The 25767-nt window shown below is 38.4% G+C and overlaps 1 protein-coding gene across 11 annotated transcripts in view; it reads left to right on the top strand.

The window, feature by feature from the left end:
• TASP1 (taspase 1) overlaps nucleotides 1-25767 on the top strand; it is a 317444-nt gene that overhangs the window by 63202 nt on the left and 228475 nt on the right. For all 11 annotated transcript variants that reach the window (XM_025000695.2, XM_025000693.2, XM_025000694.2 and 8 more), the window contains 2 exon segments: nucleotides 1840-1919; nucleotides 21925-22031. In XM_025000695.2, the coding sequence (XP_024856463.1) occupies nucleotides 1840-1919; nucleotides 21925-22031 (187 nt within the window).

The raw sequence follows: 25767 nt of genomic DNA, 5'->3' as shown, positions 1-25767 counted from the left end.
CTTACCACTAGCGCCACCTGGGAAGCCCTTTTGATTGTATAGTTTTTAACCAAGCTCACATAATTTTATAGTGTTTTAAAATGATTTTAAAAGCAGTTATATGCCATTTTTTTGTGATGTTGCACTACTGGACATGTAATTTTGGATAGTAAGGAAAGTCAGGTATTCAGAAGCATCCATGATGCTCACTTTCTTGGTAAATATTATAAAATGCCTAACATTTAAAAACTTGCATTGCAGACAGTGGCAAACTGATTTCATTTAGAATCAAATCTATGAATGATTGAGAAATGAAAAATAACACTAAGCATATTTTATAAAATGCTTTTGATCCCAGATACTGGGATCGAGCTCCAAATGACCAGTGGGTGTGCTGAGGATATTAGATTCAGCTCCAAACTTCTGTCTTGATCATTTTATGCACTACTTCAGCATCTCCTTTACATTTTCACATGAGTAGAAGTTATTTCTTATATCAAAGTCTTTTTGGAGCAGGAGAAAGTGCTACAAATGCCATCAGGATAGTTCAACTTGCATCCAAGTTCCTACTTGAATTATTCTTCCGTTTTCCTTTGTGTGACAGCTTTTCTTGGCTGTTTGTTTCAGTGGTCTTCATTTGATACAAGAATAGGAGAACTGTTTTCTATTTTTGGAGTCCTTTAGAATTTTTTAAAAAATGCAAGTTTGAAGAGGTGAAGTTGTTTATTCTTGTGGACTCTCTCCCTCCTCTTTTTTTTTTCTTTTTAAAAGCTCCCTCAGCTCCAAGCTCTGTATATGTTGGAAAAGTTATTGAGCCTAACAATGTAGTTTCTCTTTGGAACTGTTTGAATATATTTCTAAGTATCTACTTTGACTTTCTTCTGATCTGTCATTGATCTTATTAACAATCAAATCTAAAGACTTCAATATGTATTACTTTGAGTTTTTATTGTTGGATGATTAGAGGACTAGAAACAAAAAATGGGGAGCAGGAAACTAATGAGTAGGCTCTAGTTCAAGGAATCCATTACTGGCTGGCTGAGATCTTTAAGAAGTTGGCTGTGGAAGGAGATGAAGTGATTGATTATTATGGTAACTGCTTGCTATTACTGTGTTAGGGAATGGAGTGGTTAATTATCCTGCATGCTATTTGAAATCTTTGAAAGGAAGTCTTTTACAGTTAGCTAACAGTATCCTTTTATTCACTTTCTGTTATGTTAAAACCTGCAGTTGGGGATTAAAAAATGACCTCTGGGGCACACCACACTACCTTACCACAGTGAAAATATGGTTCTGAATCATATATGTGTGTGTGTGTGTGTGTGTATTGCATCGAGGCTTAGAAATGTAAGTGCATATCATTGTGTTTGGGCATCTCTGGATGTACCCCACTCATTTTGGATAGATCCAGCTGTTATGCTAGGCAAGAATACCAACTCTGAAGACACTTGCTTAAGCTTTAACTCTTAACATGATTAAAATACTTCTTGTACAAAAACTGAGAACCACTTTGATCCAAGATAAATCTTTATATTTTCCATTGGGAAATCAACTATTTTTACTTCTTATGTTGCATTTTACCAATTTTTACTTATTAGTTATTGCAAATGATATCATACCATTTACTGTTTCCAACTGTAAAATGTCTAACTTGGGGAAAAATTAAATGAATTCTTTTGGTATATAGCTATTTTGAGGTATTGCAAAATTTTTAGTTGTCTTATTATATTGCTTATCTTACTTTATTATATATGTATATAAATAATATATGTATACAAATAAATATATTTATTTATTGCCTATATACATGTAGGAGAAGATGACACTGAATTTTTAAAAGAATAATCTTTCTGTTGTTAGCTTTTTAGTTGGAGAAGGAGCCTACAGATGGGCAGTAGATCATGGAATACCCTCTTGCCCTCCTAGCATCATGACCACAAGTGAGTAAAAACTTTTCAAAATTAAGCTGTATTAGCATATATACCTGAAAGTGTTACATTGCTTTTGATCCATGTAGCACCTGTATTTAAGGAAGAAAGCTTGTATATTGAAATATTTTAGTTAAAAGATACGTAGAAAGTTGGTTGATGTTCAGTCAACTTTATCTTCCTGAGGGCCCCCCACTCCTGCTCTCTCATGCTTTTATAGAAGTATTGTTAAAGGATCCTTTGTAGGCTACTTAAAATAATTACTGACAGTCAAACCATAATACCACCCACTTAAAGAGAGAGAAGAAAACATAGGTCAACATTTACCAATCCTTGAGCCGAAGAAGGCCTATCTAGGTACCAAGTGTAGGAGAAGGAAAAACAAAAAAACAGAAAAAAGGTCAAAGGTCATAAATAGATAATAAAACAATTAATAGGGACATTTAAATTAAGATGAGTACATGATAAATCTTACTTGTTAAATCCCTCTTACTTGGTGAAGGAGTTAAAAAATATATTACTGCTGGTAAGTGTGTGGTCAGATGAACATAATACATTGTAGGTACAAATGTAGATTGGCAGAAATTTGGGAGGATGTTGTTGAGTAATATAAATCCAAAGCCTTAAACCCATTCTGCTTCTCTGAACTTGTTATTGGAGATATAGACAAATTTATGTAGAAGGGTGCTCAGTGAGCATTATTAAAAATGTAAAAAAAATTCAATTATGTATAAAATAAACTACAAGGATATATTGTACTACACAGGGAATATAGCTAATAACTATAAGTGGAATGTAAGCTTTAAAAATTGTGAATCACTGTACTGTACATCTGCTACTTATATCATATTGTACATCAACTATACTTCAATTAAGAAAAAGAGAAAGAAAAACATTAACAATTATAAAAAATTTTGAGAAACTCTTATATCCAACCCAGAAGAATGTAAGTAAATAAACCATCACATATTCTTATAATAAAATGTTATAAAGTAACTAGAAATTGTTATAAAGACATGATTAAACCTAATAATGACTTTAAAAAGTAAAAAATGGATATAAATATCTATATTTGTGTGTTTCATATGTCTATCTTGAGAAAGAAGTCATGACTGCATATTTATCATAAAACAAAGAAATTGTTTAAAAACATAGACAAAATTAAAAAAAAATTTTATTAAGTAATCTATGCTGCTGCTGCTAAGTCGCTTCAGTTGTGTCCGACTCTGTGCGACCCCATAGACAGCAGCCCACCAGGCTCCCCCATCCCTGGGATTCTCCAGGCAAGAACACTAGAGTGGGTTGCCATTTCCTTCTCCAATGCGTGAAAGTGAAAAGTGAAAGTGAAGTTGCTCAGTCGTGTCCGACTCATAGTGACCCCATGGACTGCAGCCCACCAGGCTTCTCTGTCCATGGGATTTTCTGGGCAAGAGTATTGGAGTGGGGTGCCATTGCCTTCTCCAAGTAATCTATGAGTATAATTTAAATAATCAAATGGAAAAATGAGAACTCATTGGCTCCAAGGAAACCAAGTTGTAGAAAAAAGAGATAATTATCTATCACAGCAAGTGTTTAGCAAGGACCAGCTGTTAGTAACATTCACAAAATGAGTTTAATATCACTGAAAGTTGGACTGGCGAGAGGCAGGCGGGAGAAGCGTGTGTGCAGGGAGGCAGGGAGGATGAGACCTCTGTGTTCTCACAGTCCCTGTCACTAATTTTGCTTTAAGCTCTCCCCAGTGGATCTTGGGGTAGAGCCACTGTGCCAGTTGGTTTTGTTTTTCCCTGGACACAGGCCCCTTGGCAACCTGGCTCTGCCTGGGTGCTGCCCCTAGGCCTGCTGTGCAGCTGTCCTCTGCTCCTCACTGCTCTGTCACTCTGGAGTTGCCTTTTCCTCTCTCCAGTATCAATGTGGCTGCTTCCTGAATGGAATGTGTGGGTTTTTTTTTTTTTTTTTCCTTGTTTTACTCCCACATTTGGTATATGTAAGATGGGAAATCACTTACACTTAGGTTTCTGAAGAAATTGCTCCATCTTCTAACTTCCAGTCTTGCTAATATGCAGTCCATTGGCATTTTGGTTCCCAGTTCTTTGTGGTGTATTTTTCCTCTTTCAAAGGAAGTTCTTTATTCTATGTTCTTATTACGACAATGATACTTTGGGATAAGTCTGTTTTTCTATTTATGATTACTGAGTCCACTTTTGGCCTTTCCATCTGGAAATCCATCTGCTTCTGTTTGGAGAGATTTTTTTTAGAAGATCTTGTGATAACGGTCTCCACCTACTTCTCTATATTTTTCTAATATCTGTGAATTAGAGGTTGGATCTTGTGCTCTAATCCTATGTATCCTTTTCAACAGTTACTTTTTTTTCTCCTTTTAAAAATCTCTTTTATCCTATTGTCTGGGAAGTTTCTTCAATTTTATCTTCCAAATCTTCTACTTCTAATGAATTTGTAATTTTGATTTTAGTATTTTTCAGCTTTACTGATGGCTCAGCAGGTAAAGACTCCCAAGATGCAGGAGCTGTGGGTTTGATCCCTGGGTCGGGAAGATCCCTTGGAGGAGAGATAGAAACCTACTCCAGTACTCTTGTCTGGAAAATCCCATGGCTTTACAGAGGAGCCTGGTGGGCTCCAATCCATGGATCTATGATTAATACTTTTAAAACATGATATCCTTGTTCTTGTTTCATGAACTCAGCATTTTTGCTTTCTCTCTTGGGATATTATGGTTTAAAACGTGCTCTTATCTGCTATTTCTGCTTCCTCTGTCTTTGTGTTTGTGTGTTTTGGACACTAATACATGTTTGCTAATTTCCTCAGCTATCTAGTGGCCCTCTGCCGTTTCATATTCCCGAGTGAGGCACCTAAAGGCCTGTTGGCAGCTTTGTGTGAGAGGGCAGGTCTGTTTGACCTCAAGAGAGGAGGCGTGGTAATTTCTCTATGCAGTTTTTCTCCTGGGTTAGGGAGAGACATCTTCCCACCTCTGGGAGGGCGGTATCCCGTATTTGGGTATAGCACATGGGAAGGGCTGGAGGTGCTCCTTTGCCTTCCTCGGACTTTTACGTCAAAGTCTGTTTTTTTAGGTAGAGTCCGTGCCTGCTCCCAGCTGTGCTCCATGTCAGCTAAATTGGGGCCCGTCTGGTTCCGTCTCTCCAGGAGGTAGCTTCATGTTTTCTGCAAGTGCAGGGAAAGGATCTGGGCGTCTCCATCTGCCTGTTCCCCTGGTTTTAGCCCCGACCTGGCTTTCACACACACCAGGTGCCTTCTGTTTCAAGTTCTCTTGATGTTTCTTTGGCAGAAATTAGTTTAGTTTGGCCGAGATTAGTTTGATTTGTGATGTCCTGGCTAGTGGGCATTGGGGTTCATCTTCTTCTGCTCGATTAGTTACTTGCTTTGTATTTTCTAAAACTGCTGATATCACTCTTCTCTTATACTCACCCCTTGTGTATGCCAGTCTTCCTCCCCACTTACATTTCTTTCTGGTAAATTTTTAGTAGGGCATGGGGATGAATTCATGCATTCAGTCTGCAATTTTACTTCAGAACATTTATATAAAAACATATTATAAAATAGTACTAGATTTTTGCAAGATGGCAAAATTATTTTTGACTATATATTAGTATTTTATACTTGGAATAAGAAAAACATAAGGTATCATAGGTTTTTTTTTTTTTTTAATGACATATACCCAATCAACAAGAAATCTCTGAATAAATAAGGTGTTTGAAAGTTAAGTGATATATTCATTTTTTGTTTTGGCAAAAAAGAATGGTTTTGACTTACGAATTTAAAAGGAGAAGCTATAACTATTATTTAGATTAAAGAAATTTTAAATACCATCCGATATTCAGCCATTTGTTTAATCCTCAGTATAAATAAAATGGTGTTTTGGTGCTGTTTAATGATAATGCTTTATACTTGATTACCTTTAGGGGGCATAATTTGTAGGTTTTTATTCTCCTTCAACTTTCAGAATGTCTTTCTAAGGTTTATCCTAAATTTCTTACACATTTTCACATATAATTACTTATTTCATTCCTGTATGTAGATTTGAATTTCTTTCTGGCATCATTTCCTTTAGCTTGGAATGCAAAAACTTTTCTGGTAATGTGGTAGATGTGGTAGTGAAAAATTTTCTCAGCTTTCATTATCTGGGGGGAAAAAAGTCCTTAGTTTCCTTTTGCTTTGAAAAGATATTTTTTGTTGGATATAGACTTCTAGGTTGGCAGGTTTTTGTTTTTTTTTTTCTTTTAGCACTTTCAAAAAATTGTGTTAAAATATTCATAATGTAAAATTTACCATTTTAACAGTTTTTAAGTGTGTGACTCAGTGGTATTAAGTACATTCACAGTGTTGATTAACTATTACCGTTGTCCATCCCTATTGTCTCCTTAACTCAGACAGAAACTCTGTATCTAGTAAACAGTGATTACCCACCACGCCTCTTCCCTGCCCCTGGTAACCTCTCTTCTGCTTACTTTGTCTATGAGTTTGCCTATTCTAGGTTCCTTCTCTAAGTGGAATCACATAATATTTGTCCTTTTGTGTCTGGATTATTTCCTTAGTATGTTTCCAAAGTTCATCTATATTGTAGATGATATATCTATATATATCAGGATTTCCTTCTTCAGATCAGTCTCTGAGTCGTGTCCGACTCTTTGCGACCCCGTGAATCGCAGCACCAACTCCCGGAGTTCACTGAGACTCATGTCCATCGAGTCAGTGATGCCATCCAGCCATCTCATCCTCTGTCGTCCCCTTCTCCTCCTGCCCCCAACCCCTCCCAGCATCAGAGTCTTTTCCAATGAGTCAGCTCTTCGCATGAGGTGGCCAAAGTACTGGAGTTTCAGCTTTAGCATCATTCCTTCCAAAGAACACCCAGGGCTGATCTCCTTCAGAATGGACTGGTTGGATCTCCTTGCAGTCCAAGGGACTCTCAAGAGTCTTCTCCAAGACCACAGTTCAAAAGCATCAATTCTCCAGCACTCAGCTTTCTTCACAGTCCAACTCTCACATCCATACATGACTACTGGAAAAACCATAGCCTTGACTAGATGAATAATGTTCCATTGTATCCTTTGAACACTTTTTAAAGATGTTATTCCATTATCTTCTGGATTCCATTGTTTCTGTTAGGAAGTCAGACATGATTGTTATTGCTTTCCTCTGTATAATGTGTCTTCTTTTTCTTTGATTGTTTTTAAGAATTGTTTTTTTTATTTGTTTTTGCCAAAGTGTGGTTTTCTTTGTGCTGGTTTTGTTGTGGATCCAGTTTTTAAACAGTTACTCTCCCTCATATTCTTGCTCTCCCTCTTCTGTTTCTAGGACTTGCATTTCACCTATAGTAAACATTTGACACTTTCATGTATTATTCAAGCTCTAATTTTTTTCCCAGTGTTTGTTCTCTGCTTTCTGTGATAATCAAGATTCCCATAGAAACAGAACCAGTATCTATCTATCTATGAGATATTATAAAGAATTGGCTCATGTAGTTGTGGAAGTTGACAAGTCCCAAGATCTGCAGGATCAGACACCATGCTAGAGACCAGGAGAGTCAATGGATTTAGATTTCAATCTAAGTTCAAACGCTTGAAAACCAGGTCAGCTGGACTGTGTAGTTTCAGTGTGAAGGCTGGCATGCTCAAAAGCAGGAAGAGCTAATGTTTCAGTTCAAGTCTGAAGGTAGGAAAAAGTTGACATTCTAGTTCAAAGGCAGTCAGGCAAGAAGATTTCTCTCTTACTCAGGGGAGAGTCTCTGCCTTTTTGTTCTGTTAAGGCACTGAGCTGATTAAATGAGGTCTACCAGTTTAGGGAGGGCAATCTGCTTTACTCTATCAGCTTCAGTGTAAATCTCATCCTCAGCAAGCACACACTCAAAGAAACGCCTGGAATAGTGTTTGACCAATATCTGGGCACTCTGGCTCAGTCACTTTGACAAATAAAACTAACCATCACACTTCTTCTATTTGTGGTTTCTGTTGAATTGTCTTCGAGCTTGTTTATCTTTCCTCCTGCAGTATCTAATTTGATATTAATCTTTTGTTATGATTTAAAAAAGCAAGCACAAGATGTTGTGTTTTTCAGTTTTAAAGTTTTCCTTAAAAAAAAAAGGAAACAGCTTTCATCTCTGTCTTGAAATTTCCCATATCTTCAACCCACTGTATCCATTGTTGACATATTTATCATTGTTATTAATAACAATGTTTTAATTGTTTGAAATATTTGGTAATTCTGAAATCTGGGTAATCTGTAGGTCAGTTTCAATTGATTTTTTTTTTTTTTTTTTTGTGACCTTGGTCACAAATTTTCCATTTAGTTGCATGTCTTAAACTTTTTTTTTTTTAATTACAATTTGAGCATGTCGATGATACATTTTAGAAACTATGATTTATCTTCCTTTGAATGATGTTGAACTTGTTCTAGTATGTAATTAAATTATTTGCAAATCACCTTGATATTGTCACAGCCTCATTTCAGGCTTTGTTAAAGTGAGTCTGTTTCAATTTTGTTCTTAATCCTAGAGTTGTCCCTTAGTACCAGCTGTGGTCTTTATTCCTAAGATATGGTCTTTCTGAGGTTTACACTGGAAAGTCTCAAACTTTGTCTCTCATACAGTGGGTATTTACTAAAACATCTGTCCACTTTTCAGCCATTATTTTCCTCAGTGAACTATTTTTTTTTTGACTTGACTGCACCAGGTCTTCACTGTGGCATGTGGGCTCTTCTGCTGCCGCCCGCAGGATCCTCGTTGTGGCGTGTGAGGTCTAGTCCCTTGACCAGGCAGCAAACCTGGGCCCCTGCATTGGGAGTGCAGAGTCTTACCAGCTGGACCATCAGGGAAGTCCCTTCTCTGTGGACTTCATGGAATCTTGCATCCTGTATGAACAGTTAAGCTCTCATTCAAGATTTGAGGGGACTTTCACATAGATTTGGGGCTTCCGTGGTGGCTCTGTTGCAGTGCAGGAGACCAGGGTTCAGTCCCTGGGTCGGGAAGATCCTTTAGAGAAGGGAGTGGCTGCCCACTCATGTATGCTTGCCTGGAGAACTCCATGGACAGAGGAGCCTGCCGTGCTATGGTCCGTGGGGTCGCAGAGAGTCAGACACGACTGAGGGACTGACACATACATAGATTTTGGGCTTCCTTTTGTAGGTTTCTCCTTTGCAGGATTCCTCCCTCCCTTCCAGTGACTTCAGTAGCCCCACACTCCTTCATTTCTGACCCGTAAGACTGTGGTTTTCTACCTGAGCTCTATTTTCTGTGCGTCTCACAGAGTAGGGAGTGCCTCGTGGGGAAAGCTATTTGAATGTGGATCTCACCCAGTGTGTTTCTTTTCTCTCAGTGGTTGAATCCTCTCCTATTTTTGTCAGCTTTTGATCACTTGCCTTCAAATAGGTGTGTGTGTGTGTGTTTAAATTTAAAAATTCTGTCCAGAGTTTATAACAGTTGATCTGTGGGTTAATCTGATATAAGCTATATGTTTTGTAAATATGTGAAAATCGCTCAGTCATGTCTGACTTTTTGCGACCCCATGAACTATACAGTCCATGGAATTCTCTGGGCCAGAATACTGGAGTGGGTAGCCTTTCTCTTCTCCAGGGCATCTTCCTGACCCAGGAATCGAACCGGGGTCTCCTGCATTGCAGGCAGATTCTTTACCAACTGGGCTATCAGGGAAGCCCTATAATAATAAAATAATATAAATAAATGTATCTAAACATTGTATTATTACTTTTTAATTGCATGGCATAGGAATATGTTGTGTTCTCAAATATTGGAGCATTCTCCGTAAACCTGGTCTTCCTTTATACTTCCATTCCCATTTGCCGTCTCCTGCCCAATCTGATAAGCACAGTTACCTCTTTGATTTGCTTTTCTCTGTTCCAACAGAAGTATTGAAATGTGTAGTAGTATTCTTTTTATAAGTAGATAAATGGTATCATACTGCAGTATCCTTAGTTTTTAGGTAAATAGTGGTATAATATGATTTTCAAAAATATCTTTTTGTCAGTCAGCAAGAAGTATTTTGAAATCTGTCCATGTTGATATATAGAGAGATGAATTAACTTTAAACTGCTGAATAGCATTTTACCAATTTATTTAGTTTCTTTAAATTGATAGGCATTCAGGTTGTTTCTAGTTTTTGCCATTAACATTGATGATTTCATGAATATTCTTGTACACATCACTTAATATATGTTTTATTGTGCTAAATAGTTGGAAGTAGACTTACTGACTCATGCAGGATGTGGATTTACTATTTTGCTGGCTATTGCCAGATTCTTAAGTGGTTTACTGTGTACTTTTGAGGAATCTGGCTGTTTACAGTTGGTGCCTTTGATGACCACATAGTAGCTCATACTATGACCACATACTTTGCAGGCCTTTATGATCAGGGGCGAGTTATCTCCTAGAAACTTTTCTCATGGAGATGTTGTGATTCCTTGAAATAATGTATATTGTACAGAATTTCTACTCCAATTTCTGGTCCATAGAAATGCTCAAATGTTGACTCTTAATATCACCCTCACCATATGCTGGATATGAAGATGATCATGGTGATGTGGTTTCACCAGAATTGAATAGGCTTAGCTCTGTAGCACTGACTGATATGATGATTTTAGTGATTGATCGTATCTGGAGTTAGGTGTAACCATTAGAGCAGTGGTTTTCAGCTCTGACTGCACATCAGTCACTGGGGAGCTTTGAAATATCCTGAAGCCCTGGCTGCACTCAAAATCAATTAAAACAGCAGCTTTTAGACGGGACCCAGGCATCTGCCGTTTTTAAAGTTTTGGAGGTAATTTCAGTGCATTCGGTTTTCAGAATGTCTGGGATGGAATATGTACATTCTTTTGAATTCTTATAGAAAGTTCATTAAGGTTGAAGTTGAAAGGGATGTGATTTTGTTTTCCTTTGGTAAAAGACAACCTTAGTTTGTGCTACAAAGTTGCTACCATCTGTTCCTTAATTTTCAGCTATTTTTTGCTTTGATAGGTCCTGTGGTACATCTTTAAATTAAGTAAAGAGTAGATTGAGGACATCCTATTCTGTCAGTTTATGGGCATGATTCTGCCACAAAGAATCCCGTTTTCTTCTTTTCTATGGCTAGGTTGTGTTCTTATATTTCAGTAGTTTTTCTGTCTCTGTTTAGGATACTTTGGAAGATAGCATGATATTAACATTTATTCTATAATTGCAGAGTTTTAGCATAGATATATCAACACTTAATTTCATATGGCTAGTTAATATGGCCAGTTTCAAATTTTTTATTTTGAAGTACTTATAAATTCACATGCAATCCTAAGAAATAATACAGAGAAATTCCATGTACCTTTTGCCCAGTTTCCTCCCATGGGAACATCTTGCCAAACTGATAGTATAATATCACATTCAAGATATTGACAGTCAAGATACACAGCACTTCCATCACCACAGGGATCACGCATGTCGCTCTTTTATAGTCTCACCCACTCACCTCCCACCTTCATCCTTTGCTTGACACCTGGCAGTTACTAATCTTTCTCCATTTGTATAATTTTGTCATTTCAAGAATGTTATATAAATGGTGTCCTACAGGATATGAGTTTTTGGAAACTGGCTTTTTTATCACTTAGTGTAATTTTCTTGCAATCCATCCAGGAGATTGTGCCTATCAATAGCTTGTACCGTTTGAACTGCTGAACAGAGGATGTACCACTGTTTGTTTCATCCTGTATCTACTGAAAGGCATTTGGGTGTTTCCAGTTCGGGGCTGTTGTAAATAATGCTGTTATAAATAAAAATTCACGTACATTTTTTCGTAAATCTTCTTTTAAATTTTGGTAAAATACACAATGTAAAATTTACCATCTTAAACATTTTTAATGGTACATTTCAGTGGCTTTAATTACATTTACACTGTACAACTGTGACTACCATCTGTCTACAAAATGCTTTTCATCTGAAAAACTGAAACTCTGTTTTCATTAAATGCTAACTCCTCCCTCATGTCCTTCCCCCTGGCCCTTGGCAGCCAACTTTCTGAGTTCTGTCCCTATGAAGTTGACTACTCTAGGTACCTTTTATAAGTGGAATTATACACTTTTCGTTGTGTGACAGGCCTATTTCACTTACATCATGTCCTCAAGGTTCAGCCATGTTGTAGCACATGTCAGAATTTCTTTTTAAGGCTGAATAATATGCTGTTTTATGTATACATTACATTTTGTATATCCATTTATACACTGACTGGGTTGAAGCAACTTGGGTTGCTTCTGGTGTTTGGCTATTATGCATAATTGCTGCTGTGAACAGAGGTGTATAAATATCTGCTTTCGATTCTTTTGGGTACCCAGAAGTGAAATTGCCAGGTTATATGGCAATTCTGTTTTTAGTTTTTCAAAGAACCATTGTACTCTTTTTCACTGCAGCTCCACCATTTAAAGTTCTCAGTAATAGTGTACAAGGGTTCCAGTTTCTCCACAGCCTCGTCAGTGCTAAGTCACTAGTTGTGTTCAACTCTTTGTGACCCCCTGCAGCCCGCCAGGCGCCTCTGTCCATGGGATTCTCCAGGCCAGAATACTGGAGTGGGTTGCCGTGCCCTTCTCCAGGGGATCTCCCAACTCAGGGGTTGAACCCATGTCTCTCTTAAGTCTCCTGAACTGGCAGGTGGGCTCTTTACCACTAGTACCACCTGGGAAGCCTTCAACAGCCTCGTCAACCCGTGTTATTTTCTGCGTTTGTTTGTTTTGTAACAGGCATCCTGATGGTATGAGGTGGTATCTCATGACTTTTACTTGAATTTGCCTAATAATTATGCTGTTGAATATCTTTTCCTGTGCTTACTGGCCGTTTGTATATCTCCTTAAATGTCTGTCTCTGAAAAGAGGAAAAAGCAGTAGCCTTTTAAATTCCCTGGAGGTCACTTCAGGTGGAGGGAGAGGCATTGCAACAATGGCTGTCTGTCTCTGTCTGTACCTTAGCCCAGAACCAGCAATCAGAGTATGGATTCTGGTATGTGGAGGATAGGGTCTCTATTGCTCACCTGGCTCTCACAAGCTGTGGGCAAGCTGCTGTAGGAATGTGTGTCTGGCTGCCTGCCACAGGGTTGGGAGTAGGGAGTTGGTAGAGGCTTCTGTGCTATAAGCTGAAATTCACCCAAATTAACCACAGTTTATATCCACGCCTTCCCCTGGAAACCTTCCTCTTTAATAGACTCCAGAGTTCCATAATACTTACCTTAGACAGATTCTAGCAGGCCAGTTGTCTCGGTGCGGGGACAGATTCCTCGTGGTTCCTACTCTGCCATCTTAATTCTATCTCCAACTTATTAATTTTATATTAGACCATTCTGATTTAGGGATATTAATCTTATCTCATAACTATTTGCATATACCTTTAAATTTTAAACAATGTCATTTATCATTTACTTTTGCAAATGATATCTTTCACCTTAAGACATTTAAAATTTTATGTGGTTTTTATCAATGAACCGTCTTTTAAAAATGTTTTAAAAATATATATATTTATTGAAGTATAATTGACTTACAATGTTTCAGGTACACAGCAAGGTGATTCAGTTATACAAATACACATATATTATATTTGAAATTATTTTCCACCATAAGTTATTACAAGGTATTGACTATAGTTCCCTATGCTATACAGTAAACCTTTGTTGTTTGTTTCATATCTATTTTTTAATTTGGCTTCCCTGATAGCTCAGTTGGTAAAGAATCCGCCTGCAATGCAGGAGACACCTGTTCAATTCCTGGGTTAGGAAGGTCTGCTGGAAAAGGAATAGGCTACCCACTCCTGAGTTCTTGGGCTTCCCTTGTGGCTCAGCTGGTAAAGAATTTGCCTGCAATGCAGGAGATCTGGGTTTGATCCCTAAGTTGGGAAGATCTCCTGGAGATGGGAAAGGCTATACACTCCAGTATTTTGGCCTGGAGAATTGGGATCACAAAGTTTCATATCTATTTTTTAATTAGAAATCTAGCATTCTAGTCATACTAAGTCAAACAAGTAGAATCAAAATGTCATAATTTTTTAGTTAGGCAAAAATTCATTAGTTTTCAAAAAATATATATTATACATATTTCTATATATGTATACAAAAGTTTTTCTACTAGATAGAGGCTGGAAAAAGAACATAAAGAAAAAGATGGAGAAATTAGAGAACATAAACTAAATAAAATGGGAGAACTGAATATAAAATAGAAAGAAATGAAACAAACTAGATAAAAGATCATCATATACTCCAGTTGTTTTTAAGCGAAACATCTGGACCTCCAGAGGAAAAAAGCAATACCTGAGCATTTGTATTTTTCAAAAAAAATTCACAATAATTCTGATATGCATCTGGATTTTAAAAAGTGATTACAGGTTTTTCTATTAATCCTAGTTCTGATGATAAAGAGTTCTATTATTTTTCTGTTGACCAATCATGATTAATACAATGGTATTCAGTGAGTAGTATTAAGTGAGTAATAGTTACATAATTACAGTAGTAGAAGATGTTTATCAGTTTTCACAATCAATAGCCAGACAAAAAATAAAAGATAATTGCAATTGCAAGCCGTAATGGGAACACGATTAACTTAATAATATAAAATAATGACATACAGTTTGGGGGGTGGTCAGGCAGAGCGATGTGGTAAGTGGAAGTGCATATGTGCACATGTTTTCATCCACTCAGTCAGTCTATGTCTTTTGGTTGCTGCATTTAATCCATTTACATTTAAGGTAATGATTGATCTGTATGATCCTATTACCATTTTCTTAATTGACTTGGGTGTATTTTCTGTAGGTCTTTTCCTTCTTTTGTGTTTCCTGTCTTCTCTAGGCAGGAACTTCTCTAGTTCCTTTAGCATTTGTGGTAAAGCTGGTTTGGTGGTGCTGAATTACTCTTAACTTTTGTTTATCTGGAAAGCTTTTGATTTCTCTATCAAATCTGAAGCAGAGTCTTGCTGGGTAGAGTGTTCTTGGTTATAGGTTCTTCCTTTTCATCACTTTAAATATATCATGCCATTCCCTTCTGGCGTGTAGAGTTTCTGTTGAGAAATCAGCCGATAGCCTGATGGGAATTCCCTTGTATGTTATTTGTCATTTTTCCCTTGTTACTTTTAATATTTTATTTCTGTCTTTAATTTTTGTCAGTTTGATTACTGTGTGTCTTGGTGTGTTCCTTCTTGGATTTACCCTTCCTGGGACTCTCAGCTTCTTGGACTTGGTTGACTATTTCCTTTCCCATGTTTGAGAAGTTTTCAGCTGTATCTCTTCAAGTATTTTTCCAGGTCCTTTTTCTCTTCTCCTTCTGGAACACTTATAATGCGAATGTTGGTGTGTTTAATGTTGTCCCAGAGGTCTCTTAGGCTGTCTTCATTTCTTTTCATTCTTTTTTCTGTATTTTCTTCTGCAGCAGTGATTTTCACCATTTTGTCCTCCAGGTCATTTATCCGTTCATCTGCCTCAGTTATTCTGCTATTGATTCCTTCTAGTGTATTATTCATCTCTGTTTGTTTTTTAGTTCTTCTAGGTCTTTGGTAAACATTTCTTGCATCTTCTCAATCTTTGCCTCCATTCTGTTTCCAAGATCCTGGATCATCTTCACTATCATTATTCTGAATTCTTTTTCTGGAAAGTTGCCTGTCTCTGCTTCATTTAGTTATTTCTCTGGGATTTTATCTTGTCCCTTCATCTGGGACATAACTTTCTACTTTTTCATTATGGTTAACTTTCTGTAATATGTTTTGTGAGACTGTGCTTCTTCTTGATTCTTCTGTCTGCCCTCTGATGGCTGAGGCTAAGAGGCTTGTGTAACCTTCTTGATGGGAGGGGTTGGCAATCGGAAAAACTGGGTCTTGCTCTGGTGGGCAGGGCCTTGCTCAGTAAAGCTTTAATCCAATTATCTGTAGATGAGTGGGGCTACTCTCCCTCCCTGGTAGTTGTATGGCCTGAGGCGACATAGCCCTGGGGTCTGCAGGTATGAAAAGGAAAGAGGAACTCCCCAGGTCGGTAGGTACCCAATATGCTGCTGGAGATCAGTAGAGAAATAACTCCAGAAAGAATGAAGGGATGGAGCCAAAGCAAAAACAATACTCAGCTGAGGATGTGACTGGTGATAGAAGCAAGGTCCGATGCTATAAAGAGCAATATTGCATAGGAACCTGGAATGTTAGGTCCATGAATGAAGGTAAATTGGAAGTGGTCAAACAGCAGATGGCAAGAGTGAACGTTGACATTCTAGGAATCAGCTAACTAAAATGGACTGGAATGGGTGAATTTAACTCAGATGACCATTATATCCACTACTGTGGGCAGGAATCTCTTAGAAGAACTGGAGTAGCCATCATGGTCAACAAAAGAGTCTGAAATGCAGTACTTGGATGCAGTCTCAAAAATGACAGAATGATCTCTGTTCGTTTCCAAGGTAAACCATTCAATATCACAGTAATCCAAGCCTATGCCCCAACCAGTAATGCTGAAGAAGCTGAAGTTGAATGGTTCTATGAAGACCTACAAGACCTTTTAGAACTAACACCCAAACAAGATGTCCTTTTCATTATAGGGGACTGGAATGCAAAAGTAGGAAGTCAAGAAACACCTGGAGTAACAGGCAAATTTGGCCTTGGAATACTGAATGAAGCAGGGCAAAGGCTAATAGAGTTTTGCCAAGAGAACGCACTGGTCATAGCAAACACCCTCTTCTAACAACACAAGAGAAGACTCTACACATGGACATCACCAGATGGTCAACACCTAAATCAGATTGATTATATTCATTGCAGCCAAAGATGGAGAAGCTCTATACAGTCAGCAAAAACAAAACTGGGAGCTGACTATGGCTCAGATCATGAACTCCTTATTGCCAAATTCAGACTTAAATTGAAGAAAGTAGGGAAAATCACTAGACCATTCAGGTATGATCTAAATCAAATTCCTTATGATTCTACAGTGGAAGTGAGAAATAGATTTAAGGGACTAGATCTGATAGATAGAGTGCCTGATGAACTATGGAATGAGGTTCATGACATTGTACAGGAGACAGGGATCAAGACCATCCCCATGGAAAAGAAATGCAAAAAAGCAAAATCGCTGTCTGAGGAGGACTTACAAATAGCTGTGAAAAGAAGAGAAGTGAAAAGCAAAGGAGTAAAGGAAAGATATAAACATCTGAATGCAGAGTTCCAAAGAATAGCAAGAAGAGATAAGAAAGCCTTCCTCAGTGATCAATGCAAAGAAATAGAGGAAAACAACAGAATGGGAAAGACTAGAGATCTCTTCAAGAAAATTAGAGATACCAAGGGAACATTTCATGCAAAGATGGGCTTGATAAAGGACAGAAATGGTATGGACCTAACAGAAGCAGAAGATATTAAGAAGAGGTGGCAAGAATACACAGAAGAACTGTACAAAAAAGAGCTTCACGACCCAGATAATCATGATGGTGTGATCACTCACCTAGAGCCAGACATCCTGGAATGTGAAGTCAAGTGGGCCTTAGAAAGCATCACTACGAACAAAGCTAGTGCAGGTGATGGAATTCCAGTTGAGCTATTTCAAATCCTGAAAGATGATGCTGTGAAAGTGCTGCACTCAATATACCAGCAAATTTGGAAAACTCAGCAGTGGCCACAGGACTGGAAAAGGTCAGTTTTCATTCCAGTCCCAAAGAAAGGCAATGCCAAAGAATGCTCAAACTACTGCACAATTGCACTCATCTCACATGCTAGTAAAGTAATGCTCAAAATTCTCCAAGCCAGGCTTCAGCAACATGTGAACCGTGAACTTCCAGATGTTCAAGCTGGTTTTAGAAAAGGCAGAGGAACCAGAGATCAAATTGCCAACATCCACTGGATCATGGAAAAAGCAAGAGAGTTCCAGAAAAACATCTATATCTGCTTTATTGACTATGCCAAAGCCTTTGACTGTGTGGATCACAATAAACTGTGGAAAATTCTTCAAGAGATGGAAATACCAGACCACCTGACCTGCCTCTTGAGAAACATATATGCAGGTCAGGAAGCAGCAGTTAGAACTGGACATGGAACAACAGACTGGTTCCAAATAGGAAAAGGAGTACTTCAAGGCTGTATCATGAGAAATGCTGGAAGAATGGAAGAAGCACAGGCTGGAATCAAGATTGCCAGGAGAAATATCAATAACCTCAGATATGCAGATGACACCACCCTTAGGCAAAAAGTGAAGAGGAACTAAGAAGCCTCCTGATGAAAGTGAAAGAGGAGAGTGAAAAAGTTGGCTTAAAGCTCAACATTCAAAAAACTAAAATCATGGCATCTGGTCCCATCACTTCATGGGAAATAGATGGGGAAACAGTGGAAACAGTGGCTGACTTTATTTTTCTGGGCTCCAAAATCACTGTGGATGATGATTGCAGCCATGAAATTAAAAGAGCTTACCTGGAAGGAAAGTTATGACCAACCTAGAGAGCATATTAAAAGGCAGAGACATTACTTTGTCAACAAAGGTCCGTCTAGTCAAGGCTATGGTTTTTCCAGTAGTCACGTATGGATGTGAGATTTGGACTGTGAAGAAAGCTGAGTGCCGAAGTATTGATGCTTTTGAAGTGTGGTGTTGGAGAAGACTCTTGAGACTCCCTTGGACTGCAAGGAGATCCTACCAGTCCATTCTAAAGGAGATCAGTCCTCAGTGTTCATTGGAAGGATGATGCTGAAGCCGAAACTCCAATACTTTGGCCACCTCATGCGAAGAGTTGACTCATTGGAAAAGACCCTGATGCTGGGAGGGATTGGGGGCAGGAGGAGAAGGGGACGACAGAGGATGAGATGGCTGGATGGCATCACCACCTCGATGGATATGAGTTTGAGTGAACTCCGGGAGTTGGTGATGGATAGGGATGCCTGGAATGCGGTTATTCATGGGGTCATCAAGAGTCAAACACGACTGAGCAACTGAACTGAGGTGAATGGTAAAGTCCAAGAGAGTTTATGCCCTGGGGGACTTCCAGTGTCTCTGTCCCTGTGGTGAGCCCTTGCCAACGCACACCTCCACAGGAGGCCCTCCAACACTACGCGTAGTTTGTTCAGTCTCCTTTAGGTTACTGCTCCTCTACCCTGGGTCTTGGTGCTTGCAAAATTTTGTTTGTGCTCTCCAAGACTGAAGTCTCTGTTTCCCTCAGTCCTCTGGAAGGCCTGTAATCAAAACCCTGCTGGCCCTCAAGGTCAGATTCCTTGGTGATTCTCAGTCCCCTCGGTGGATCCCCAGGCTGGGAAGCCTGACGTGGGGTTCAGAACCTTCACCTCAGTGTGACAACTTCTTTGGTATTATTGTTCTCCAGTCAGTGGATCACCCACCCAGCGGGTATGGGATTTGATTTTATCATGATTGCAACCATCTGTCTCTGGCTTCTTCTTTGTCTTTTGATTTGGGGCATCTTTTTCGGTAGGTTCCAGCATCTTCCTGTTGTTTAACAGCTAGTTGAAGTTTTGGTGCTCTTGCAGAAGGAGATATGTGTTTGTCCTTCTTCTGCACCATCTTGACCTGGAAGCCCATCAGTGAACCATCTTTTTGATGGATTCTGGCTTTGATCACATTCAATGTAAAATACTCCAAAGTTAAAAAAAAAATAAAATTAAGGTCTTTCTCAAAAAGACTGATATAAAAAGACTGATATTTATGTCTCATGTGTGATGGTTTAATCTTTTTGGACTTCTTTGTTTAGATTTTATATGTTTAAATTGTTATTATATGATTTCAGTTTTGTGTGTAGTGTGAGGTAGGAATTTACTTGTACCATTTCCCCCAAATAGGTAACATATTGTGCCAAGAAAGTTTACTGAGTAACATGTAGATTTCCAACTGGTATGAAATATCAGTGTTATTCTCAAATTCTCTTAGAATATACATGAATGTGTTTGTAAACTTATTGGTCATTTCCATTACCCTTTTTTTTTTGAGGGGGGTGGGAATCCATTATTACAGTATTGTTCTTAGACTTTGTTTTGAGGGCAGCTCTGGTTCCTTTTCCACCTAATTTTCCTAACATTTGTTTTTCCTTATTTAACATTCTCTTGTTTAATCTTAAAAGTGGTATGTTAGAGGATCTTTGTTATTTTTCCACTGTTATTATGATTAATTTACATCAATTTGGAGGAAATTAATATGTACTTAAAAGTACGATGAAACTTTATTCATTTTTTTATTAGTCAGTTTTCATTTATACTTGCCTACACATATACCCTTTCCTTTGCATTTAATCCCCCACCTGTCTCCATACCTTTTTTTTTGTCTTTGAGCTTTCACTTTGTATTATTTTGTCTGTTACTGAAGCACACCCTTTAGTATTCTCATTAGTATAGGGTCTGGCCAGTGATGAATTTGTTCATTCTGGTTCACCTGAAGCTATTTTTATTTCACTTTAATTTTTGAAAGTGAATTTTACTGGATATGGTGTTCTGGATGAGCAGGTATTTCAGCACATTGAGGAGAGCCGTTTTGCCTAAATGCACTTGGTCTTGGATTAGAGGGTAGGGTTGGGTTTGCTTGGTTCTAGCCTAGCCTTCCTGTGGGGGATCCCTCCTCTGGATTGGACTTATGGCTGTCCTTCATGTTGTGGAATCAAATTCAACTGCGCTAGTTTTAGCCAATGCTAAAAAGCCCTTAGTTTATCCCGAGAAAAGCTTGATATTTTTAATAAGTTTTTGTTTTAATGCTTTTAAGGTGGTAATTTTCATGTTTTATCCAGTATTTTTGATAATATTTGATGGGAGAAATTCTCTTAATAATTTAGTCTACTATTATCAGAAAACTTTGTATTCTTTCCAGTGTTATATTCCAGTTTGTAATTCTCTCATCAGGTGAATCTAACTGTTTAAATCTGTATGTTAAATTTTAAAATTCCAATTATTGTATTTATTTATTTTTTTTTTTTACGAAGTTCTGTTTGGTCCTTCCTCAAGTCTGTCTGGACATTTTATCATCTATTGTTCCTTAGTTATACATTCAATATCTTCTTATGTCTATGAGCATAAACATATTTTATACTCTGTGTATGACTGATTATTCCAGTATGTGAAGTCTTCGTAGGTTGGATTACACTTTCTAATGTTTGGCTGATTTTTATTTTTCATTTGGTGTGATTTATTTCTCATTCATTTTATGATTTTTTTTTTTAAACGATGGGCTCATGTTAATTGGAACATGTAAATTCTTTGAGGAAAAATGCAGGTTTTTCTAGGGAATATTTGCATTTGTGTTTAATGAGTCTTTGAAGCATTACTTCACCAAAATCATTTGGTTTTTGTTTGTTTTTTAAATTTGTTTTTTCCAGGGCACATAAATAATATGAAATCTCCTAATTCTGTCTGAATTTTAAAATATTTTAATGTTATATGTATCTGTATTTTTTCCTTATAATTCCAATTGTTCTTCTCTAAGCAGAAGCCCATGCTCACCCTTGTGCATGTGTGCTTGCGCGCAGACACACGCACGCACACACACACACACACACACACACACACACGATCTCCACATCCTGAACCAGCCAAATGTAACATGACTTTTCTTCTCATATTTATAGCCACGTCTGCTTATGGTTATAGCCAAGTCAACTTACAAGTTTCCTAATCTTTGTGTATTGTTGTGTTTTCTAGTTCTTCCTTTCATCAGGTGTATCACCCTTTGGGTTCCCCCTTCTTATGTGGATGATCTGTGATATGGTTTCTCCTGCTGCACTGTCCCAGTGTCTTTTGTCTCCTATGCACAGAGCCCTTCAAAATCAGAGTTGGCCGTGGCATGCATTAGCAGACACTGCTGGAGAGCATCTACCTTCAGAATGCACTTCCCTCTCTGGATTTGACATTTTCCTTAATTTTTAATCTTAGGTTATTTCTTTTTTTATTCTCCTCTCACCTCAGTGTACCTTGAAAAGGCGTATAAAACCCTTTATCCAACATTCTTAAGGATTTTGTCCTGAGAAGGCTCTTCAGGATACCTTGTCTACCCCACTGCCCTAATATTTTTCAAATGTTATTTTTAATGTTTCTTTTATAGGATTCAGTTTAGCTGCTTTTAAAAGAAACAAGAGGAAACTAGAGCTGGCAGAAAGGGTGGAAACAGATTTCATTCAACTAAAGAAAAGAAGACAATCAAGTGAAAAGGTCAGGAGGTGTTTGAAATATTAATAATTAATGTATCATAATGATATATTTAGCTTGCATTTAGATATATAAGTTCCAGAATAGTATGACCCAGTAGAAATATAATGCATGCCACATATGTACTTTTCAAGTTTTCCGTAGCTACATTTAAAAAAGTAAAAATAAACAGGTAAAATTAATTTTAATATTTATTTCATTTAAACCAGTGAACCCAAAAGTCGCTTTAAAAACGTTAACCAATGAGAAAATTATTAGCGAGCTATTCTATTTTCTTTTTTCGGTATTGTCTTCAAAAGCAGTGTATATTTCACACTTACAGCATGTCTCAATTGTGACACTAAATTTTCATTCGAAATATTTGATCTGTATTTAATATCATAAAATTAATAGTTGATAAGGTAGGTTTATATAAGAGGTTACATTACAAGCATACTTAAAACTTTCCAATAATTGAATATCTGTTCTAAAATTAAAGTTAATTAAAATGTAATGAAATAAAAAATCTAACTTCTTATTTGTCCTCCCCATATTTTTAAGCACTCAGTAGCTCTGTGTGGCTCCTGGCCGCTGTTTTGGCCATTGCAGCTCTGGATGAAAATGGCTGTTCAGGGGATAGAGTGTTAGAGGGAAATGTGTGTATTGGATTCATGTAGGTTTCTTTGCATATTCTAATTGCATGTGTGTTTCTTGTTCTTAAACATTCTTAGTTTGCATTTCACGCATTTGTGTGCCATCATGAGTCCGTGTGTGGCATTTATTAGGTGTTTTAGGGAATGGAAACGAGCTGTAACAGTCTTCCCCACCTACGGCTTCAAGGTCAGTCAGCACCCAGTTCCTGATCTCATGTCACGTCAGCATTTGATAAACTTGGAATCTCAGTATTCTTTTTTGATTAGCCCTTCTGTAATCGCTTATATACTGACTTACACTTTCTGTCATAGCTGTGTGTGGTTTACTCACGTATGAATGCATACGAAATTGTCTCTCTTAGTGAGAGATAGGTTTTACCAAGTTCTTTTAGGCTGCTATGTGGAGAACGGGGAGGCTGGAACAGAAGTGAGGAGACTAGGTGCACAATTTTTATAGTTGGGAGATGATAGCGACTCGGACCATGGATGATGGAGATGGAGAGAAGTGACTACGTCCAGGATATATTGTAAGGGTTCCTACAAAGGGCAGAAATTACCGGTGTCTGAAAGATTGGTGAGAGAGAGAGGGGATTTAAAGGTTTTAGTTTTAGTCATTTGGGTATTGACATTTCTTAAGGTGAGGGGAGTTAGAGAAAGTATGATTTCATGGTGATAGAGGTGGGAAGTGGAGAAAAATAACTGTCTTAGTCCATATCCCCTTAACAGACTCACAGTAACCAATACTTTTTATTTTCACCATAAACATATTATCGGATGCAAAGTACCCTAAGTCCCCAAAGCTAATAGACCACTTTTAGTGTGCGTTGTTCCTCTACCCTCTTCAGTTGAACTTTGTGCCACTAAGAGTCTCATTACGCTCTTGTTTTCTCTTGCTGTAGTTACATAGTTCTTCAAGTCTCCTGTAAACTGATGAATCAGTTCAGTTCAGTTCAGTTCAGTCGCTCAGTCGTGTCCGACTCTTTGCAACCCCATGAATCACAGCATGCCAGGCCTCCCTGTCCATCATCAACTCCCGGAGTTCACTCAAACTCACGTCCATCGAGTCGGTGATACCATCCAGCCATCTCATCCTTTGTCATCCCCTTCTCTTCCTGCCCCCAATCCCTCCCAGCATCAGGGTCTTTTCCAGTGAGTCAACTCTTCGCATGAGGTGGCCAAAGTACTGGAGTTTCAGCTTTAGCATCAGTCCTTCCAATGAACACCCAGGATTGATCTCCTTTAGAATGGACTGGTTGGATCTCCTTGCAGTTCAAGGGACTTTCAAGAGTCTTCTCCAGCACCACACTTCAAAAGCATCAGTCCTTCAGCACTCAGCTTTCTTCACAGTCCAACTCTCACATCCACACATGACCACTGGAAAAAGCATAGCCTTGACTAGATGGACCTTTGTTGGCAAAGTAATATCCCTGCTTTTCAATATGCTATCTAGGTTGGTCATTGAGCTTAAAAAGAGAGTTGTCTGCTTGAGAATCAAAAGGGTTGTTTGTTTGAAAACTAATTTGAAAAAGCAGAGTGGGTCTGTAAAAATAGAATTATTTTTGCCATAGAATTAAGTTGGGGCAAGTCAGTTATAAAAGATTGAGAAAAATCATAAAAATCTAGAAGCTTTCTGTTTTCAGAGTGTGTTGTTAAATGTCTTTATATTCTTGTTCTATTTTAGATAAAATTTGAAATCATAGGACAATCCAGGGTGTTATAGAAAGATGATACGGAACATTTATATGTGAGCTTACATCCAGAGAAAAGGCTTTGGTCTTATATTAAAAAGATTGGCTAGTGAATGAATGAATTGGTTTTGTGTTTTAATTAAGAAAGGATGTATTCATAATATGTGTCCTTTTTCATGATTCTGTACTTCACCCAGAGGATAATCAATTTTTGAAAACTTTAAACAGCCACTCATCAACCTGGTTAGGAGGATTTCCAATGAAAAGCTTGATGTGGTAGCAGGAGACACTGACTGTGGAATTGGTTGTATGCATCTGAAGCTTAGGGGTAGGTCAGGAGGGAGTTTCTCATTTGGAAATTATTGGCATAAAAGGAATATAAATCCCTGTAGCCAGATGAGCTCACTGAGGAGTGAGTGAAGTTAGAGGTCTGAAAACTGAACCCTGGGCCAGACCGACATGTCTATGTTGGGAGGAGAAGAAACCAACGAAAGAAAAAGATGGAGCAGCCAGTGGGGTAAAAGGACCCCCAGGAGAGAGCGGCCAGGAAGCAGAGAGCAGCTCAGAGCCAGTCGTCACCGGGTCAGATGCTGCTGAGAAACAGGAGGCGGGCGGAGGCCGGGCCTCTGGACTTGGGACCTGGTGACTGCGGACCCGGGTGAGGACGGTCTCCCTGACGTGGAGGACTGTAGACCTGCTGCTGAGGCGCCATCGGGAGAACACGGTGGAGATAATGCTTTCAAGAAGTTTTGCTGTGGAGTTGGAAGCAGCGTCGAGACACCTTACTGTTTTCAGTGACCTGAGAATTCAGTGATAATTTCACCTGTGAAGTCTCCGTTTCCTTATTTTTAAAATAGCGATATTTAAAATAGAAAATAGTGATATTCTGCTTCTGTGGCTGTTAGGAGAAACAGAAGTGTCAAGAGATGATCACGTGCTTGGTGACAGTCGCTCACGGAGGCCCCATCATCTTGCCTTTGCCGTTGTTTGCCTTCGTTTTTAATGTCGCTCCGCCGGAAGACAAAGAAAGCTGCTCCGCCAGGCGGACTCTTGCCCTGGAGAAGGGAGGGTGCTAAGGGATGCTGGCCATGCTGGGTACAGAGCTGGAGTCCAGGCATGATTCAGATGGCGTGGTTTAGACACCTGAAATGACAGGAAAATGTTTTCAGTATTCAGAATGCTTAAACTTTAAGAAGCACTGGGTTTTGACATTGACCTACAAAAATGACTTTGACCAAGCTTCTGTCTTTAGGGAAGGGTGCTGGCCACAGGTTTTGTCTTACAGATGTTTGCTGCGTAACCTTGGCAGAGGTGATAAAAATGCTCCCAGAAAGAACAGGCTACCAGATAAGGAGCCAATGGAGCAGGAAATTACAATTTTTGAGAGGAAGTATAGCAATTTTTTAGAGATGTGACAGG

This window comes from Bos taurus, chromosome 13 (assembly GCF_002263795.3).
Source record: "Bos taurus isolate L1 Dominette 01449 registration number 42190680 breed Hereford chromosome 13, ARS-UCD2.0, whole genome shotgun sequence".
In the NCBI taxonomy this organism is placed as follows: domain Eukaryota; kingdom Metazoa; phylum Chordata; class Mammalia; order Artiodactyla; family Bovidae; genus Bos; species Bos taurus.
This window is presented reverse-complemented; position numbering and strand designations above follow the sequence as displayed.